Genomic DNA, 23,426 nt, shown 5'->3' with positions numbered 1-23,426 from the left:
AGCAGCTTCTCCTGTTAGGATTCCTCTGGTAACTGACAGAGACAAGTGGCACAGTGGCTTTTTGTTGGGGGGGGTGCAGGGCTGGTGAGATGTTACTGTACAACTCTGTGGTTGAGTCTAACTTGAAATGATTTGGTTTGATGACAGTAAAACATACTTTAAAATATACCTAATCATTTACTGGCCTCTAGCTGCCACTTTCTCGAACAGGTCGCCCCTTACAAAAGTCCTGCACTGAAAAATTCCTGCAAACATGTGCCGCGAATTTATTCTGTGATTTCTGCAGTGGTGGAAAAAGTACTCAATTGTTTTACTTCAATTGCAATTTAGAAAGTAAAAGTACAGAATTGAAAATGTACTCGAGTAAAAGTACAAAAGAATCGGCATCAAAATGTACTTAAAGCACTAAAAGTAAAAGTACCCATTTCACAAGTTCAAAATGTGTATAAAATCTATTGAAAATAGATGCGTCGCAACGTGACGCATTGTGAGCTTGTAGATCGGCTATTTTCAAATGGCCGAAATGTATAGGGTTGAAGTGGTTAAGGTGTGTTTTCTAATCAAAATTGAAATCTCCAAAGTAACTAGTAACTAATGTTTTCAAATAATTGTAGTGAAGTAAAAGTACAAATTCTGCCTCTGAGATGTAGTGGAGTAGAAGTAAAAGTAGTGGAAATTGGACATACTCAAGTAAAGTACAAATACCTCAAAATTGTACTTAAGTACAGTACTTAAGTAAAAGTACTTAGTTACTTTCCACCACTGGTTTTCTGTGAATGTGTTCCGTTGTATTGTTCCAATTAATTAATTCTGCCGATGTCACGGTTCAGAGCAACAGGTGCTGTTCACCAAATGCATGGCGCCCGTCACGGCCGAGGAGTACGGCGAGGCCACGCTGGAGGTGGAGGTGAGCCTGGACGGCGGCGAGGTGCAGTGGATGAGGCAGGGCGTGCTGATCCACCCCACCGGGGCCTCCAAGTTCACCCTGACGGAGCAGGGCCGCGCGCGCAGCCTCACCGTCCACAGGCTGGCCCTCGCCGACCGCGGCACCTACAGCTGCGAGAGCCTCCACGACCGCACGCAGGCCCAGCTCACCGTGGAACGTGAGTCTGCTCTGTTGCACGTGTTGTTGTCACTATGCACTGTTGTTGTTGTTTTGTTTACCTCCGTTGTCGAACGACCCAACGCGCGCGCACACGCACGTGTTGTTTGTTGTCACTATGCACTGTTGTTGCTGTTTTGTTTACCTCCGTTGTCCAACGACCCCAGCACGCGCACGCACACACACACACACACACACACACACACACACACACACACAGACACACAGACACACACACACACACCTGTTTCACTGCTGTGTTTTTAAGGGAAACTCAGTTGACTGAGTAAGAGTAATATGAGTGATGATGGGGGGGGGGGAGGGGACCGGTTGTTCTACCTCAGACATGATGTCTACCAACAGGTGATTTGCTCCACAGCCCAAGTTGACTTTTCAGCTGTGAATGTATTGACGCAATATCACTAGAGCCCCTGATGGTTTAATGAAGCACGTCAAAGGCCAGTGGATCGGATGTTCAAAGGAAGGGCCTGCTGAGTTAATCTGCATGCCGGCTTATTTTTATGGCCGTTCGCCACCTAAACACTGCGTTTGCCAGCTAGGGTCCTCCAGGGGGTCCTCCAGGGGTCTCTACTTTTCCCCCTGCCACCAGCTAGGGTCCTCCAGGGGGTCCTCTTGGGGGTCCTCCAGGGGTCTCTACTTTGTCCCCTGCCACCTAAACACTGCGTTTGCCAGGGTCCTCCAGGGGACCCTCGTCGATGAAAATAGTCGATCTACAAGCTCACAATGCGTCACAACACATTGTGAGCCAGTACTGTAGGTCACTGAATGTTGGGCTGTTATGACAATCCCACAGTTGTGACGCTATAGACTTCATGTGGATGCTCTCCTGCAACGGGTCACAAATCTGTTTACGTGTTGCTGCAGAGACACAACCCTAGAGCCTCCATGCTGTTCGCTGGTGCTACTGGCTTTTTGCACTCCATAAAAGCCTTAGGTTTGGACATCTTCTAGGGATTAAGACGTACGAACTCTACGTGTTAAGTTCTTCTTTGTGCATGCTTGGTAGGTGACTTAGTGGGCGGATCCGCAGGCCGGTGGGTGAGTTAGAGGCTGTTCTTTCAACACTAGCGTGGGTGGGGAAGGGAACAGTCTGGACTTCAGGCTGCTGTTGGCACCTCCTCCGGATTTGGATCTCCTCTCATTGCATCTAAATTTACCCACTGGCCTTCAGAACTAAGGTTGTTGTCATCAGGTCTCCAAAATAAACACTCCTTTTTTCCCCCCACAGGGGATGCCTCTCCGTCTTGGTATATAAATGAAAAATGTTGGACGTTTTGAAGCAGGATTTTGTGTAGTATTGAAATGACAAAGATATCTGCTCATCCCGGTCTGCTGTTAAATATTTAGTCTGTGGTTTATACTGAAGTCTACAGAACATGGGAAAGCACACTTACAATTTATGCTTTTGGCAGACATACGTAAGCATAGTGACTTACAGACATACGTAAGCATAGTGACTTACAGACATACGTAAGCATAGTGACTTACAGACACACGTAAGCATAGTGACTTACAGACACACGTAAGCATAGTGACTTACAGACACACGTAAGCATAGTGACTTACAGACACACGTAAGCATAGAGACTTACAGACACACGTAAGCATAGTGACTTACAGACACACGTACGCATAGTGACTTACAGACACACGTAAGCATAGTGACTTACAGACACACGTAAGCATAGAGACTTACAGACACACGTAAGCATAGTGACTTACAGACACACGTAAGCATAGAGACTTACAGACACACGTAAGCATAGTGACTTACAGACACATGTAAGGATAGAGACTTACAGACACACGTAAGCATAGAGACTTACAGACACACGTAAGCTTAGTGACTTACAGACACACGTAAGCATAGTGACTTACAGACACACGTAAGCATAGAGACTTACAGACACACGTAAGCATAGAGACTTACAGACACACGTAAGCATAGTGACTTACAGACACACGTAAGCATAGTGACTTATGAAGAATCTGTTCTACAAAGGAGAGAGTGCTTTCCCTCTCCCCATAGAGCATAAACAGACGTTGAATACTTAGACTAGAAAATACTCAGGCAAAAATACGGAGAAGTTCTGCACAGATAGATGGATGAAAAAGCACAGGCAGGCAGATGAAGGTTCCGGAGTTCCATTTATTTTCAGAGAGTACAAGACATCATTCACAGCCATGGGCCTGGCCCACCCGCCTCACGGCGTGTGAGCCACTGAACTAACTGTTACAAAACATTTTCAGTAGACCTTATACACAAAGGAAATGCAAAGGTGGTCCCAACCCCCCTGTACCAAATGGTCAAACATGTCTAAATAAGGTGTTGGTCACCAGGAAGCAAGCACAGAACAGTAGGTGTCCTGCAGGCCTGGCCGTTTACTATCAGCAAGCCAGATCTTTAGGGTCCCTCCTGCAGCTGCCCATACATCCTGTCTAAACACGTCATGTCACTCTCTCAGGCCCTGAGAGACAAAGATCCACTTTAGTTTAAAACATGGTTCTTTATCTATATTAATGTGAATTGTGATTTCCAGATACATCAGACCTCCCTTTGAGGCAACCATGCCTCATAAAAACGAATATGGAAACACAATTGACCCTCGTCCTCCCTTTGGCACTGACTGGAACATTAAAAATATGACACAAAGAAATCAACAATTACAGTAGAATTCAAAAATGGTTTGCAGACACAGACATTCAAGATTACAGCTTGTCACAAATGATTACATTACATTACATTTCATCCTCGGTGTGCTTTTAGGACTCTCTCTGTGTTACTTTAATTTTGCTAAAATATAAAAAATAAACACTTACAACATTCACTTCATGACCCCTTAGGTCATGGACTACATTTTAGCTTAAAACCCACAGTAAAAATCCCCTTTACACCTCGATAACTCAGCTGTCTGTAATTCCAATCATTCTTTTGACAAATACCCAATCCCAAACAAAGAATAATGGTCAAATGATTAGTACAAATAATAACTGACATTTAACAGACGTTGCCGCTTTGAGGAAATTTAGGACGTGCAATAACATATACGTTATAATGCTTTAACTAAAACTCTGCTCTACTAGGGTAGTACATAATAAATGACGCTGGGCCCTTGTTAACCAGCTAAACAATAATAAGAAAAAAATAAAAATACATTAACAGGCCAGAGTTTAAGCAATATTCAACTTAATATTCTCTTCACGTCGAGGAAATCACCTCATTGTTGCATAAGTAGGCTACTCATGACTCAACTTATCTAATTATACGACAAAAACATACAATCAACATAATGCCTTCTAATTCATGTTGAAAACAAACGCGACACACAATTTGGAATCAAATGGAACGATATCCATCTGATATAGTAGAATTATTCTTCTCTGTAATGTCTCTCTTCTTCTTTTGTCTCACCTTCGATGTTCATCAGCCAGCGCACACACAGGCCAAACGAGGTTGTGATGTAGTACACTTATGCACCGCATGGCGTAGGCCGCTTTGTTGTCGAGTTGCCCTTTGTCCCGTCCGGAAACTTTCATTCTGAATTCTGATCTGAATTCACTTTATCACCTCCTCCCTTTCAGTCATGATAATACAACATGACTAAAAAAAACGAGAAAGTGAATCAGTGTCATCACAGGAGCCCGTAGGCCCCCGCGAGGCGGAAACTTGCGATGTGCCGCGTTGCGAGCTTGTAGATCAGCTCTGTCGAGCCGCTGAATGGAACGAAGCCACGACGCCTCGCCGCCGGCGCCTGTCGAGTCGAGACGCGCCGTGAAGAGTCAATGAAGCGGCCATCGCCTCCCTTGGACCGCTGACCGCCGATGAACGCCCTCGGGCCGGGGCACGCTGTGCTCCGTAGCACCCCTCTCCCCGCCGTCCGGCCGCCGAGCATCGCCTCTGGTCACGATCGCCGAGAGCATCACGCCGTTGCCCATCGCCGCTCCTCGGTGCAGGCCGCCTCCGTCGTGGTGGTGATGAATGAAACCCCCCCCACCGCGCCGGGCAGGCCGTCGCCATCGTCTCGCTGGTTCGACTGCAGTGCGCATAGCGCCGTCGTCGTCGCCGTTCCCCTCCGTCCAAAAAAATTGCCGACCGAAATATCTATTAGACTGAATTGTCAATTGTCCACTGGTTCTCTCGCCTGACGTAAAAATGCATCAACACGACCGAGCTCGGCACCACTTTGAAGAATCTGTTCTACAAAGGAGAGAGTGCTTTCCCTCTCCCCATAGAGCATAAACAGACGTTGAATACTTAGACTAGAAAATACTCAGGCAAAAATACGGAGAAGTTCTGCACAGATAGATGGATGAAAAAGCACAGGCAGGCAGATGAAGGTTCCGGAGTTCCATTTATTTTCAGAGAGTACAAGACATCATTCACAGCCATGGGCCTGGCCCACCCGCCTCACGGCGTGTGAGCCACTGAACTAACTGTTACAAAACATTTTCAGTAGACCTTATACACAAAGGAAATGCAAAGGTGGTCCCAACCCCCCTGTACCAAATGGTCAAACATGTCTAAATAAGGTGTTGGTCACCAGGAAGCAAGCACAGAACAGTAGGTGTCCTGCAGGCCTGGCCGTTTACTATCAGCAAGCCAGATCTTTAGGGTCCCTCCTGCAGCTGCCCATACATCCTGTCTAAACACGTCATGTCACTCTCTCAGGCCCTGAGAGACAAAGATCCACTTTAGTTTAAAACATGGTTCTTTATCTATATTAATGTGAATTGTGATTTCCAGATACATCACTTACAGACACATGTAAGGATAGAGACTTACAGACACACGTAAGCATAGAGACTTACAGACACACGTAAGCATAGTGACTTACAGACACACGTACGCACAGCGACTTACAGACACACGTAAGGATAGAGACTTACAGACACACGTACGCATAGCGACTTACAGACACACGTAAGCATAGAGACTTACAGACACACGTAAGCATAGAGACTTACAGACACACGTAAGGATAGAGACTTACAGACACACGTAAGCATAGTGACTTACAGACACACGTAAGCATAGAGACTTACAGACACACGTAAGCATAGTGACTTACAGACACACGTACGCATAGTGACTTACAGACACACGTACGCATAGAGACTTACAGACACACGTAAGCATAGAGACTTACAGACACACGTAAGCATAGTGACTTACAGACACACGTAAGCATAGAGACTTACAGACACACGTAAGCATAGAGACTTACAGACACACGTAAGCAGTGACTTACAGACACACGTACGCATAGTGACTTACAGACACACGTAAGCAGTGACTTACAGACACACGTAAGCAGTGACTTACAGACACACGTAAGCATAGTGACTTACAGACACACGTAAGCATAGTGACTTACAGACACACGTAAGCATAGAGACTTACAGACACACGTAAGCATAGTGACTTACAGACACACGTAAGCATAGTGACTTACAGACACACGTAAGCATAGTGACTTACAGACACACGTAAGCATAGTGACTTACAGACACACGTAAGCAGAGCGACTTACAGACACACGTAAACATAGCGACTTACAGACACACGTAAGCATAGTGACTTACAGACACACGTAAGCATAGCGACTTACAGACACACGTAAGCATAGCGACTTACAGACACACGTAAACATAGTGACTTACAGACACACGTAAGCATAGCGACTTACAGACACACGTAAGCAGAGCGACTTACAGACACACGTAAGCAGTGACTTACAGACACTTGAAGCAGTGACTTACAGACACACGTAAGCAGTGACTTACAGACACACGTAAGCATAGTGACTTACAGACACACGTAAGCATAGTGACTTACAGACACACGTAAGCAGTGACTTACAGACACACGTAAGCAGTGACTTACAGACACACGTAAGCATAGTGACTTACAGACACACGTAAGCATAGTGACTTACAGACACACGTAAGCATAGTGACTTACAGACACACGTAAGCATAGTGACTTACAGACACACGTAAGCAGTGACTTACAGACACACGTAAGCATAGTGACTTACAGACACACATAAGCATAGCGACTTACAGACACACGTAAGCATAGTGACTTACAGACACACTTGAAGCAGTGACTTACAGACACACGTAAGCATAGTGACTTACAGACACACATAAGCATAGCGACTTACAGACACACGTAAGCATAGTGACTTACAGACACACGTAAGCATAGTGACTTACAGACACACGTAAGCAGTGACTTACAGACACACGTAAGCATAGTGACTTACAGACACACGTAAGCATAGTGACTTACAGACACACGTAAGCATAGTGACTTACAGACACACGTACGCATAGTGACTTACAGACACACGTAAGCATAGTGACTTACAGACACACGTAAGCATAGCGACTTACAGACACACGTAAGCATAGTGACTTACAGACACACGTAAGCATAGTGACTTACAGACACACGTAAGCATAGTGACTTACAGACACACGTAAGCATAGCGACTTACAGACACACGTAAGCATAGTGACTTACAGACACACATAAGCATAGCGACTTACAGACACACGTAAGCATAGTGACTTACAGACACACGTAAGGATAGTGACTTACAGACACACGTAAGCATAGTGACTTACAGACACACGTAAGCAGTGACTTACAGACACACGTAGGCATAGTGACTTACAGACACACGTAAGGATAGTGACTTACAGACACACGTAAGGATAGAGACTTACAGACACACGTAAGCAGTGACTTACAGACACACGTAGGCATAGTGACTTACAGACACACGTAAGGATAGTGACTTACAGACACACGTAAGCATAGTGACTTACAGACACACGTAAGCAGTGACTTACAGACACACGTAAGCAGTGACTTACAGACACACGTAAGGATAGTGACTTACAGACACACGTAAGCAGTGACTTACAGACACACGTAAGCAGTGACTTACAGACACACGTAAGCAGTGACTTACAGACACACGTAAGCAGTGACTTACAGACACACGTAAGCAGTGACTTACAGACACACGTAAGCATAGTGACTTACAGACACACGTAAGCATAGTGACTTACAGACACACGTAAGCAGTGACTTACAGACACACGTAAGCATAGTGACTTACAGACACACGTAAGGATAGTGACTTACAGACACACGTAAGCATAGTGACTTACAGACACACGTAAGCATAGCGACTTACAGACACACGTAAGCAGTGACTTACAGACACTTGAAGCAGTGACTTACAGACACACGTAAGCATAGTGACTTACAGACACACGTAAGCAGTGACTTACAGACACTTGAAGCAGTGACTTACAGACACACGTAAGCATAGAGACTTACAGACACACGTAAGCATAGCGACTTACAGACACACGTAAGCATAGCGACTTACAGACACACGTAAGCAGTGACTTACAGACACACGTAAGCATAGAGACTTACAGACACACGTAAGCATAGCGACTTACAGACACACGTAAGCATAGCGACTTACAGACACACGTAAGCAGTGACTTACAGACACTTGAAGCAGTGACTTACAGACACAAGTAAGCAGAGCGACTTACAGACACACGTAAGCATAGTGACTTACAGACACACGTAAGCAGTGACTTACAGACACTTGAAGCAGTGACTTACAGACACAAGTAAGCAGAGCGACTTACAGACACACGTAAGCATAGAGACTTACAGACACACGTAAGCATAGCGACTTACAGACACACGTAAGCAGTGACTTACAGACACACGTAAGCATAGTGACTTACAGACACACGTAAGCAGTGACTTACAGACACACGTAAGCATAGTGACTTACAGACACACGTAAGCATAGTGACTTACAGACACACGTAAGCATAGTGACTTACAGACACACGTAAGCATAGTGACTTACAGACACACGTAAGCATAGTGACTTACAGACACACGTAAGCAGTGACTTACAGACACACGTAAGCATAGCGACTTACAGACACACGTAAGCATAGTGACTTACAGACACACGTAAGCATAGTGACTTACAGACACACGTAAGCATAGTGACTTACAGACACACATAAGCATAGCGACTTACAGACACACGTAAGCATAGTGACTTACAGACACACGTAAGGATAGTGACTTACAGACATACGTAAGCATAGTGACTTACAGACAGACGTAAGCAGTGACTTAGACACACGTAGGCATAGTGACTTACAGACACACGTAAGGATAGTGACTTACAGACACACGTAAGGATAGAGACTTACAGACACACGTAAGCAGTGACTTACAGACACACGTAGGCATAGTGACTTACAGACACACGTAAGGATAGTGACTTACAGACACACGTAAGCATAGTGACTTACAGACACACGTAAGGATAGTGACTTACAGACACACGTAAGCATAGTGACTTACAGACACACGTAAGCATAGCGACTTACAGACACACGTAAGCAGTGACTTACAGACACTTGAAGCAGTGACTTACAGACACACGTAAGCATAGTGACTTACAGACACACGTAAGCATAGAGACTTACAGACACACGTAAGCATAGTGACTTACAGACACACGTACGCATAGTGACTTACAGACACACGTAAGCATAGTGACTTACAGACACACGTACGCATAGTGACTTACAGACACACGTACGCATAGTGACTTACAGACACACGTAAGCATAGTGACTTACAGACACACGTAAGCATAGTGACTTACAGACACACGTACGCATAGTGACTTACAGACACACGTAAGCATAGTGACTTACAGACACACGTAAGCATAGCGACTTACAGACACACGTAAGCATAGTGACTTACAGACACACGTAAGCATAGTGACTTACAGACACACGTAAGCATAGTGACTTACAGACACACGTAAGCAGTGACTTACAGACACACGTAAGCATAGTGACTTACAGACACACGTACGCATAGTGACTTACAGACACACGTAAGCATAGTGACTTACAGACACACGTAAGCATAGTGACTTACAGACACACGTAAGCATAGTGACTTACAGACACACGTAAGCAGTGACTTACAGACACACGTAAGCATAGTGACTTACAGACACACGTAAGCATAGAGACTTACAGACACACGTAAGCATAGTGACTTACAGACACACGTAAGCATAGTGACTTACAGACACACGTAAGCATAGTGACTTACAGACACACGTAAGCATAGTGACTTACAGACACACGTAAGCATAGTGACTTACAGACACACGTAAGCATAGTGACTTACAGACACACGTATGCATAGTGACTTACAGACACACGTAAGCATAGCGACTTACAGACACACGTAAGCATAGCGACTTACAGACACACGTAAGCAGTGACTTACAGACACACGTAAACATAGCGACTTACAGACACACGTAAGCATAGTGACTTACAGACACACGTAAGCATAGCGACTTACAGACACACGTACGCATAGTGACTTACAGACACACGTAAGCATAGTGACTTACAGACACACGTAAGCATAGAGACTTACAGACACACGTACGCATAGTGACTTACAGACACACGTAAGCATAGTGACTTACAGACACACGTACGCATAGTGACTTACAGACACACGTAAGCAGTGACTTACAGACACACGTAAGCATAGCGACTTACAGACACACGTAAGCATAGTGACTTACAGACACACGTAAGCATAGCGACTTACAGACACACGTAAGCATAGTGACTCTCTCTCTCTCTCTCTCTCTCTTTTTTCTGGCACAACAGCGCCACTTTTGCCCCTACTGGAACTCAGTCACACATACATACACATAGGCTACATAGTCACATAGGTTAACACAGACATTGCTGTTCCTTGGAGTGGTTGCACCACTCAAAAACAAGAAGCGATACAAGGGGAGAGGAGTGCTAGGGGGTGAGGTGGAGAGAGGAGTGCTAGGGGGTGAGGTGGAGAGAGGAGTGCTAGGGGGTGAGGTGGAGTATGAAGAGGTGAGCAGTGAGACTGCAGGCCTGATTGTGAGGGGGATTTTTCCACAGTTTGGGAGCCAGGAGGGGAAAGAGTCTAGGACATGTGGAGCGTTGCCCAGGGTGTTTTAGGGGAGGTTTAAAAAGGCTTCAGTTAAAACCCATTCTGGGCAGGAACCCCTTTTGGTGTTTTAAGCATTATGCTATACTTTAGCTATTGAAAAATAGCAGATCTAGAAGCTCATAGAGCTACGTACGAGCTTGTAGGTCTGCTATTTTTGAAACATCGTGAAAATGCGGCACAAATCTTTGAATATATTCTTTCAGAGCGAACGTTTTTAACTCAAATCTTTGCTTCTGGGTTGGGGTTCCTGGAACAACATATTTTCAGATGGGGGCCAATTACATATCATTTTTGGCGTCCTTGACATGAAATATTGAGCACCACTGACACAGAAACATAGGTATTTCAGAAAACTGTCAGAATTTAGAAGAAATTTCGACGTCAGGCCTAAATGGGTTAAGTTGATGTGAAAGTAGAAGGAATAACGCTAAAAGAAATATCTGTTATAATTGTTTGAAAGACAAGAGTCACTTCAATGTTATGTTAACTATAAACTCCCATGGATGCAGAGGTCATTTTGGGCGGGAACCCCTTTTGGTGTTAGCATTATGTTATGCTTTAGCTATTGAAAAATAGCAGATCTACAAGCTCGTAGCGCGCCACCGAGCGGCGCGCTACGAGCTTGTAGGTCTGCTATTTTTGAAAAATCAAAAGAACCACTGACATAGAAACATAGCTTTTTCAGAAAACTGTCAGGATGTAGAAGACATTTTTTAGAATCTGATCTCAGGTCAAAATGGGTTAAAATGTCCTTCCCGTTTCCTTCACAGCGAGGAAAATCACAATAAAGACAGGCCTGGTGGACATCCGAACCACAGAGAGAGAGACGGCGTCCTTCGAGGTGGAACTGTCTCACGCCAACGTCACCGGCATCTGGATGAAGAACGGAGTCCAGCTGAAGCCCAGTAACCACTGGCGGATCAGCGCCAAGGGCCACGTCCACAGCCTCACCGTCCCCAACCTCTCCGTCGACGACACCGCAACCTTCATGTTCTGTGTGGAGAATCTGAAGACGTCCGCGAGACTCGTGGTCAAAGGTAAGCAAAGCAAAGCAAAGTTCTTTGTTTACCCAGGGTGAATGGACTAAGCTCGAGATACTTGTTTACAGCCAGGCCCTGCTCATAGAACATTTCATGGTAGGGGTTCAATGCCTTGCTCAAGGGCACTTCAGCGGTGGTAATTTTAACGTGCCGGTCCGGGATTCGAACTGGCGACCTTCCGATAACAAGACCGCTCCGCAAACCGTTCGGCCACCGCTGCCCCTACGGTGCCCCACATTCTGAGGTACGGTCCGTCAGAACACGGAGCACGTTGGGACAATAATACACACAGTAAAAATGTGTTGTCTGCAGTGGTGGAAAGTAATTAAGTACTTTTACTTAAGTACTGTACTTAAGTACAATTTTTAGGTATTTGTACTTTACTTGAGTATTTCCAATTTCCAGTACTTTTACTTCTACTCCACTACATCTCAGAGCCAACATTTGTACTTTTACTTCACTACAATTATTTGAAAACTTTAGTTACTACTAGTTACTTTGGAGATTTAAATTTTGATTAGAAAACAATACATTAACCACTTCTACCCTATACATTTCGACCATTTGAAAATAGCAGATCGCATTGTGAGCTTGTAGATCTGCTATTTATATATTTATATTTATATATATCTCTCTCTGTGGTTCGGATGTCCACCAGGCCTGTCTTTATTGTGATTTTCCTCACTGTGAAGGAAATGGAAAGGACATTTTAACATAACATTGAAGTGACTCAATCTGTCTTTCAAACAATTATAAAAAAATGTTAGCGTTATTCCTTCTACTTTCACATTCTGCACAATGAGTACTTTTACTTTTAGTACTTTAAGTACATTTTGATGCCGATACCTTTGTACTTTTACTCAAGTACATTTTCAATTCCGTACTTGTAACGAAGTAGTTCTAATTTGCAGTATTGGTACTTTTACTTAAAGGGACACTTCACCCTTTTTGCAAATAAATATTATGTTAATGACGTTTAGAAGCTTTAGAACACTTTCCTGGGGGTCTTTATGTGTGTAATATGTGGTTTTAGATATTTTAGATTTTAGCAGTGAGCCAAGTGTCTCTGATGTCATCGACACTGGGCTCACTTACTTCCTGGACTACAATTTCCATAATACTTTGGTGCACTGCTCCTCCTTGTGGATAGGGGAGGGCTGTCTTACTGAGACAACATGTAGTCCAGGAAGTAAGTGAGCCCAGTGTCCATGACATCAGAGACACTGGGCTCACTGCTACAATCTAAAATATCTACAACCACATATTACACACATAAAGACCCCCAGGAAAGTGTTCTAAAGCTTCTAAACGTCATTAACATGTATTTTTTTGCAAAAAGGGTGAAGTGTCCCTTTAAGTAAAACAATTGAGTACTTTTTCCACCACTGGTTGTCTGTGTAAAAATCCCACCCGTGTGAATCAGTGTTGTTTTCGTCGACTAAAACTACCTTTTTTCACTGACAAAAACTAAATAGAAACTAAATGAAAACTAAGCTATGATGACTAAAACTAAGACTAAATATACTGACAATTTCGTCAATAAATAAAAACTAGACTAAAATGTTAGGAAGGGACTAGTGGACAAGAGATCCAGTATAAGTCATATTACACATTTGGTTGCATGCTGAAAATAGCAGATCTACAAGCTCACAACGAGCTTGTAGATCGGCTACTTTCAGCAAGCGTAAAATCACCCATTACGACGTCATCGAGGCCTGCCAAAATACATTTTAATCGACTAAATCAACCGTAGATTTAACACGACTAAACACTAAAAACATTCCAGGGGACTAAAATGTGACTAAAACTTAAATGAAAACTATTCAAAAAGACTAGGACTAAAACTAAAATCTAATTTTGCTGCCAAAAACAACACTGGTGTGAAGTGAGGGGCGCTCTTATCATCATACATCATCATATACATCATCATATACATCATCTCATTCTGGCCAATCACAATAAGACATCATCATATACATCATCTCATTCTGGCCAATCACAATAAGACATCATCATACACATCATCTCATTCTGGCCAATCACAATAAGACATCATCATACACATCATCTCATTCTGGCCAATCACAATAAGACATCATCATATACATCATCTCATTCTGGCCAATCACAATTTGCGTCACTCACTTTTGTCATCAATGTTTGTGTTTGAGTGCACAAACACTCAAAACATAGTCATAGGAAACGGTAGCAAGACAATGTTTGTGTTTACACAAACCCTCAAAAGCTGGACATAGGAGGGGCTAGCACCCCTCAAAAAACTGTTAATTTATCCATTTGTAACCGGGTGTACAAAAATGGAGCCATTTGGGCATGCTCAAAGTAGGATTTTAATGTGTATGAAACATAGTATACACAATAAAATGTAAGGAGTCATTAAATCTGCAATACAGTATGCAAGCTTCATTTCCTGAGCCCGGGATGTGAACCCGCGGCACCGAGTGCCGCGCTACGAGCTTGTAGGTCTGCTATTTTTGAGAAATCTTGAAAATGTGGCGCAAATCTTTGAATATATATTCTTTCAGAGTGAACGTTTTTAACTCAAATATTTGCTTCTGGGGGGGGGGTCCCTGGAAATACATATTTTCAGATGGGGGTCCACGACCAAATACAGATAATTCTAGGGGTCTTTGACATGAAAAAGGTTGAGCACCACTGAGGTTTTCAGAAAACTTAGAAGACATTTTTAGAATCGTCCTCAGTTCTTAAATGGGTTAAGCAACAAATTTCAATCACTTTGCACATCAGCCCATATATAGGCTAATTTGGCCCCTGTTCCTTTTGCTATATCCCTGATACGAGACATTTACATTTACATTTCAAACCAAGCAGTATCAATAATTTTACTGTGGGCATTTGTTTTAGTTTTTCTGGTGGGGCTCAGACAGGTGGCTAGACGCTTCCAACCCAAGTAAAGCTGCAGTGCCAAAACAGCAGTATGATAATAGAACACAGTGACAGCTCTACTGCTACCGTACGTTGCTTTTACAGCATGATAATAGAACAGCAGTGACAGCTCTACTGCTACCGTACGTTGCTTTACAGTATGATAATAGAACAGCAGTGACAGCTCTACTGCTACCGTACGTTGCTTTTACAGTATAATAGAACAGCAGTGACAGCTCTACTGCTACCGTACGTTGCTTTTACAGTATAATAGAACAGCAGTGACAGCTCTACTGCTACCGTACGTTGCTTTTACAGCATGATAATAGAACACAGTGACAGCTCTACTGCTACCGTACGTTGCTTTTACAGCATGATAATAGAACACAGTGACAGCTCTACTGCTACCGTACGTTGCTTTTACAGTATGATAATAGAACAGCAGTGACAGCTCTACTGCTACCGTACGTTGCTTTACAGTATGATAATAGAACAGCAGTGACAGCTCTACTGCTACCGTACGTTGCTTTTACAGTATAATAGAACACAGTGACAGCTCTACTGCTACCGTACGTTGCTTTTACAGTATGATAATAGAACAGCAGTGACAGCTCTACTGCTACCGTACGTTGCTTTTACAGTATAATAGAACACAGTGACAGCTCTACTGCTACCGTACGTTGCTTTTACAGTATAATAGAACACAGTGACAGCTCTACTGCTACCGTACGTTGCTTTACAGTATGATAATAGAACAGCAGTGACAGCTCTACTGCTACCGTACGTTGCTTTTACAGTATAATAGAACACAGTGACAGCTCTACTGCTACCGTACGTTGCTTTTACAGTATAATAGAACACAGTGACAGCTCTACTGCTACCGTACGTTGCTTTACAGTATGATAATAGAACAGCAGTGACAGCTCTACTGCTACCGTACGTTGCTTTTACAGTATAATAGAACACAGTGACAGCTCTACTGCTACCGTACGTTGCTTTTACAGTATAATAGAACACAGTGACAGCTCTACTGCTACCGTGCGTTGCTTTTACAGTATGATAATAGAACACAGTGACAGCTCTACTGCTACCGTACGTTGCTTTTACAGTATGATAATAGAACACAGTGACAGCTCTACTGCTACCGTACGTTGCTTTTACAGTATGATAATAGAAGGCAGTGACAGCTCTACTGCTACCGTACGTTGTTTTACAGTATGATAATAGAACAGCAGTGACAGCTCTACTGCTACCGTACGTTGCTTTTACAGTATGATAATAGAACAGCAGTGACAGCTCTACTGCTACCGTACGTTGCTTTTACAGTATGATAATAGAACAGCAGTGACAGCTCTCTGCTACCGTACGTTGCTTAACAGTATGATAATAGAACAGCAGTGACAGCTCTACTGCTACCGTACGTTAGTTTTACAGCATGATAATAGAACACAGTGACAGCTCTACTGCTACCGTACGTTGCTTTTACAGTATGATAATAGAACACAGTGACAGCTCTACTGCTACCGTACGTTGCTTTTACAGTATGATAATAGAAGGCAGTGACAGCTCTACTGCTACCGTACGTTGTTTTACAGTATGATAATAGAACAGCAGTGACAGCTCTACTGCTACCGTACGTTGCTTTTACAGTATGATAATAGAACAGCAGTGACAGCTCTACTGCTACCGTACGTTGCTTTTACAGTATGATAATAGAACAGCAGTGACAGCTCTCTGCTACCGTACGTTGCTTAACAGTATGATAATAGAACAGCAGTGACAGCTCTACTGCTACCGTACGTTAGTTTTACAGCATGATAATAGAACAGCAGTGACAGCTCTACTGCTACCATACGTTGCTTTTACAGCATGATAATAGAACAGCAGTGACAGCTCTACTGCTACCGTACGTTAGTTTTACAGCATGATAATAGAACAGCAGTGACAGCTCTCTGCTACCGTACGTTAGTTTTACAGTATGATAATAGAACAGCAGTGACAGCTCTACTGCTACCGTACGTTGCTCCTACAATATATCCAGGCTCACGTTACACGGTCATAATAAAATAGCCCAGCGCGACCCCGGCCGCGCAAAGTCGTCTTCTACTCTTCCCTGTCAGTCAGACACCAGTTTAACCTCCATGCCGTAAGATAATCCGTGCCATGCATGCGGAGTCATTCGGTGTGTCTCATCCCCGCTGAGCCAGGAGTCCAAAGGACTAGGGGTGACACTTGGATGAAAATGTCATCACTGTACATTGGGAGTTCCCATAGTGTACGTATATATATATATATACTGTAAGCTACTGTGTGTGTGTGTGTGTGTGTGTGTGTGTGTGTGTGTGTGTGTCACAAGTAATGGTACAACAGTGGTGCAACTGGTGCAACTACGATTTAACACATTTAGGCCTGACGTCGAAATTTAAAAAATGTCTTCTAGATCCTGACAGTTTTCTGAAAAACCTTATGTTTCTGTATCAGTGGTGCTCAACCTTTCATGTCAAGGACCCCCAAAAATGCCCCATCTGAAAATATGTTGTTCCAGGGACCTCCCCAGAAGCAAAGATTTGAGTTAAAATGTTCACTCTGTAATAATATATATTCAAAGATTTGAGGCACATTTTCACAATCTTTCAAAAATAGCACGAGCTCAATATCTAAAGTAGAACATATAATGCTTAGTTAAAACACCAAAAGGGGTTCCCGCCCAGAATGGGTTAAAATGACCTAGAGCAGTATACAGAATATTTTATACATATTTGTATGGTAGCTTACAGGTTATACGGTTGCTACTGTATAGCTCCTATACTATAGTTATTTTTGGAATTCAGATTACATACATTTGTTTTTGATTACTTAATACAACGTTTGAAACCAGGATGCTGTTACAAGAGAACACATAATGACAGGTGCACTGACTCAAAGTTACTGAAGGTCACAGAACTTGAGCCAAACGAAGAGAGATCACAGTTCCTATAACCACACCTCCCAGTTCCTAAACCACGACCTTATAACCACACCAAACCCACCTCTAAACTAAATACCAGTTCTGGAAGAAGTACTCTGATTTTATATACTTCCAAGTAAAAGTAGCAATACCATAATGTACTGTTAGAAATACTCTGTTACGAATAAAAGTCCTGTATTCAAAATTGGCATCCAATATCCTATATTACAATCCCCGAGTCGTTGGATTTAGGGATTTTATATTTGCTATTATGTTCTAATCTAGAGCGGCTAGAAATTGACACGTCATGTCCCAAAGATCAATCGTGCCTCATGTCGCCTTTGGACAGTGTACTTTTAACCCATTTTGGGCGGGAACCCCTTTGTGGTGTTAGCATTATGTTATGCTTTAGCTATTGAAAAATAGCAGATCTACAAGCTCATAGCGTGCCACCGAGTGGCGCGCTATGAGCTTGTAGATCTGCTATTTTTGAAAAATCGATGTAGAAGACATTTTTAGAATCTGATCTCAGGTCAAAATGGGTTGGCAGTACTTGGGAGTAAATTTGTGATTAGTTACCAACGCTGAAACATAACCATGTCTGGCTGTTTGTTTGCGGTGGTGGTGGTGCTCCTGCAAATAGCTCCATTCTAAGTACTACCAATGCAATGTCAGCGGGCTCCAAACCACACGCATTCTAGTAGCTGCCTTTGGCTATATTTACACAATAACATCACACTGTCAAAACCTCAGCATGCATTATCAAGTTGCCAAATCTATGCTACACCAGTGGTTCCCAAACCTTTTCATATCAAGGACCCCCAAATTGACACTAATTAGCCCGCAGACCCCCATTTGAAAAGATATGCCAGGGACCCCCATGAGAGAAGAATTTTAAGGCTCTAGCAGTGATTCTCAACCAGTTTAATTTCAAGGACCCCCAGTTTGACATACATTAGGCTATTTATACATTTAATGGCATTTCTATCTCTGAGACCCCAGTTTATATTGTAAAATCAATGTTAATGTAACTCTGAGAGTGTACAAAGAGTGTACACTCTCTGAGTTACAGACCCATAAGGGTCCATTTGGTTCCAAACTATCATTTAGCTGGGGACCCCTGGAACTCCCTCAGGTACCCCTGGGGGTCCCTGAGGGATGGTTTCTGGCAGCTCAGACATTATGCATATCCTGGACAACGAAATAGTCAGCAACGTCCCTGGATACGGTAAAAGCTAATTTATCGTTTTATTATTTTTTGAAATGCACTTAAAGGGGAAAACCACCCATTTTCAACATTTTACTATGTCATTAATATACCTTAGAGCTGTTGTGTGGAAATAATAAAAAGGTCCTCCCCTAAGTATGAAAGAAATCATTAACATGGTGAAACACATCTTGATGACATCATCAAGATGTGTTTCACCATGTTAATGATTTTTTTCAGACCTCTAGTTCTAGGAAACACAGAATGGGGGGGACTTTTTTATTATTTCCACACAACAGCTCTAAGGTATATTAATGACATAGTAAAATGTTGAAAATGAGTGGAATGCCCCTTTAAAGAAGCAAATGAACATTTTGAGGCCTTTCAATGTTTTATTTAGTTCAAATGCTTCTTTTAAAGCTGAAACCCATGAGTCCCCTAACTTTTGAACAATCTGCAAGATAGAGTATGTTATTACAATTTATTACATGGCTTCGTCGAACGCTTGATTCTGATTGGTCAATTGCTGAATTCAGCGGTGTGTTATTTCTTGATAACAGACCGCTCCGCTCTAGAACAGACCGCGCTGCCTAATCGCACTGCAGCTGTGCCGCACTTGATTTACTGCTGTTTCCAACATGACAGCCATGTAAACACACACACACACACACATTGTGACACACAATGTCATGTACAGCTAAATATTGCTCTCAAAAATGTTTTTGAAAACATTTGAGCTAGAAATAGACTAGCAGTACAACAACAAAAAGTATTGGCGCTGGCTGCGTCTGAAAGGCGGCAGGGCTGGTATACTTGTCGGAAAACAAGGAAGTGAGTTGATCAAATTGAATCCATTTTCCGGTGTTTTGGATCAATGTATTCATTTATATTAGGTAGCCATGTAACAAGCGGGATAATATCTGGCTAGGTGGTCGTTGTCGGGATATAATTCACCTTCAGGGTGATTAACCACCTCTGCAAAACTTCCTGTCGGTGAATTATCTCCCGACAACATAGGGCATTCACTTCTAGTCATTTTTACTAGTTGACTAGTTGCCTAGTTTACTAGTCGACTAGTCGACTAGTTGTTTAACCACCTTTTATGTTTAAAAAAAAACGAAAACAAAAAACAAAAAACGTTTTTTTTTTTTTTTTTGGGAAATAAATATTTGTACATTTAAAAACTGTGTACATTGGTGACTATAACTATAATCTACCTGATATTGAGGCCTACAAAATCGGGGAAAAAAAAAAAAAAAAAAAAAGAATATTAACTTTTTTTTTCTTATCAACTAGTCGACTAGTACCAGCAAGGTCGACTAGTGGATTTACTAGTCGACTAGTAAACTAGTCGACTAGTTGCTTAATGCCGACCACCTAGCCAGATATTATCCCTTACATCAGTGGTTCCCAAACCTTTTCATGTCAAGGACCCCCAAATTGACACTAATTAGCCCGCGGACCCCCATTTGAAAAGATATGCCAGGGACCCCCATGAGAGAAGAATTGTACGGCTCTAGCAGTGATTCTCAACCCGTTTAATTTCAAGGACCCCCAAGTTTGACATGCATTAGTCTATACGGACCCCCATTTAATGTCATTTATATCTCTGAGACCCCAGTTTATATTGTAAAATCAATGTTAATGTAACTCTGAGACCCTAACGGGTCCATTTGGTTCCATTTGTACACTCTCTGAGTTACAGACCCATAAGGGTCCATTTGTTTCCATTTGTACACTCTCTGAGTTACAGACCCATAAGGGTCCATTTGGTTCCATTTGTACACTCTCTGAGTTACAGACCCATAAGGGTCCATTTGGTTCCATTTGTACACTCTCTGAGTTACAGACCCATAAGGGTCCATTTGGTTCAAAACTATCATTTAGCTGGGTACCCCCTCAATTTTGAGGTACGGGCTGGCTTACGCACGTGACGTCATGAACGTCCGCGCCCACCTCCAATTAAAGTGCTGCAATTCCACATTTCGCCAGTAGGTAGTGGCATCTTCAACGGTGGATAGCCTTACTGAGGGCTTGGGGGATATTACCCTATGCCAGTGGTTCTCAACCAGTGGTCCGGGGACCACCAGTGGTCCTTGAGGGGGTTCCAGGTGGTCCCCAGTGGTCCGGGGACCACCAGTGGTCCTTGAGGGGCTTCCAGGTGGTCCCCAGTGGTCCGGGGACCACCAGTGGTCCTTGAGGGGGTTCCAGGTGGTCCCCATGCAGCTAAATGATGGAGTTGGTAACCATATGGACCCTTATCGTTTCATTTTACGCTCTCAAGTGTTAAAATATTGTTAAACATGTGCATTGCTTAATTTACAAGAAGTCCAGACAATTAGATAACGTAGAAAAGTCGTCTTATCCAATGACAACTAAATATTCTTAGTTTTGGGTCTGAGAGGCTAAATGTCATCAAACGGTGGTTCCGTGGCTCAGATGGGTCTGAGAGGCTAAATGTCATCAAACGGTGGTTCCGTGGCTCAGATGGGTCTGAGGGGCTAAATGTCATCAAACGGTGGTTCCGTGGCTCAGATGGGTCTGAGGGGCTAAATGTCATCAAACGGTGGTTCCGTGGCTCAAATGCTGAATAAATAATGGACCTTGGCATGACAAGGGTTAAAAACCACTGCCCTGTGTATATTGAGAAATGTAGACCCAAGTGTCAAGTAGGACACCTGCTGGCTAACAAATAGAACTGCAACTGCAAAATGAAAATTGAAATATCTCATGTAGAAAATGTGGTCTCTCACCTGGCTGGGATAATCTTTAAAATACATTACAATTAAACAGCATTTGCCTGGAACAGCATATGTTTGTTCACCAGTGGTGGAGAGTAACTAAGTACTTTTACTTAAGTACTGTACTTGAGTAACATTACAAGTACTTTACTTGAGGATTTCCAATTTCCGGTACTTTTACTTCTACTCCACTACTTAAGTCAAACTTAATTGAGTACTTTTTCCACCACTGCTGTTCACATCAACCTGTGGCGTGACTCCAGTGTGAAACCCATAGGCCTGACTCACACCTTCGCAACAGATTGATGTATGCTTGTTGTATGAGACTTATTGACTGATGCAAGCTCACAATTAATTTCCAATGGGAGTCACATGGTTTGACACAACATTTGTGTTGTATGAGGGGGTGGGGTGCAGTCGAAACACAGCCAAAAGCCGTACAACACAAATGTGTCAAACCATGTGACTTCCATTGGAAATGCATTGGGGCAAGATGTAAACAAACCCTTTGCATACATCTAGCATGCATCAATGTTGTATGCTAGATGTAAAGGTGTGAGTCGGGCCTTAGGCCTCACTCACACCTTTCGATCTAGCATACAACATTGATGCATGCAAGATGTAAGTGTCATGGCCGCCCCAATGCATTTCCAATGGAAGTCACATGGTTTGATACAACATTTTGGACTACAAGCTGTTGTATGGCTTTCGGCTGTGTTTCGACTGCCCCCCTCCCCCTCATACAACACAAATGTTGTGTCAAACCATGTGACTCCCATTGGAAATGCATTGCGAGCTTGCATCAGCTATACATCTCATACAACAAGCATACATCAATCTGTTGCGACCGTGTGAGTCGCCCGAGTATATTAATATATACTCTAAGGTGAAACCGCTGCAGCTTCTCTAAATAAAACATGTGTGTTTTGCTGCCACCACCCAGAGCCCCCAGTGACCATCCTCAAGAAGCTGGAGGACCAAAGATGTGCTGAAGGATCAGTCATATCTATTGAATGTGAGCTGTCCAGACACAACGGGGACGTCAAATGGAGCAAGGTGAGCATATCTATTGAATGTGAGCTGTCCAGACACAACGGGGACGTCAAATGGAGCAAGGTGAGCATATCTATTGAATGTGAGCTGTCCAGACACAACGGGGACGTCAAATGGAGCAAGGTGAGTATATCTATTGAATGTGAGCTGTCCAGACACAACGGGGACGTCAAATGGAGCAAGGTGAGCATATCTATTGAATGTGAGCTGTCCAGACACAACGGGGACGTCAAATGGAGCAAGGTGAGCATATCTATTGAATGTGAGCTGTCCAGACACAACGGGGACGTCAAATGGAGCAAGGTGAGCATATCT

General features: G+C 43.1%; 1 protein-coding gene across 1 annotated transcript in view; it reads left to right on the top strand.

The window, feature by feature from the left end:
• The window catches only part of obsl1b (obscurin like cytoskeletal adaptor 1b), a gene marked incomplete at its 3' end in the record, with an annotated part of 104,075 nt that overhangs the window by 45,134 nt on the left and 35,515 nt on the right, over positions 1–23,426 (top strand). Inside the window, exons 28-30 of the mRNA XM_079517852.1 lie at positions 831–1,103; positions 11,990–12,256; positions 23,002–23,114. Coding sequence (XP_079373978.1) covers positions 831–1,103; positions 11,990–12,256; positions 23,002–23,114 — 653 coding nt within the window. The remainder of the gene's footprint in view (positions 1–830; positions 1,104–11,989; positions 12,257–23,001; positions 23,115–23,426) is intronic.

This window comes from Electrona antarctica (genome assembly GCF_951216825.1).
Source record: "Electrona antarctica genome assembly, chromosome: 13".
NCBI classification, from domain to species: domain Eukaryota; kingdom Metazoa; phylum Chordata; class Actinopteri; order Myctophiformes; family Myctophidae; genus Electrona; species Electrona antarctica.
This window is presented reverse-complemented; position numbering and strand designations above follow the sequence as displayed.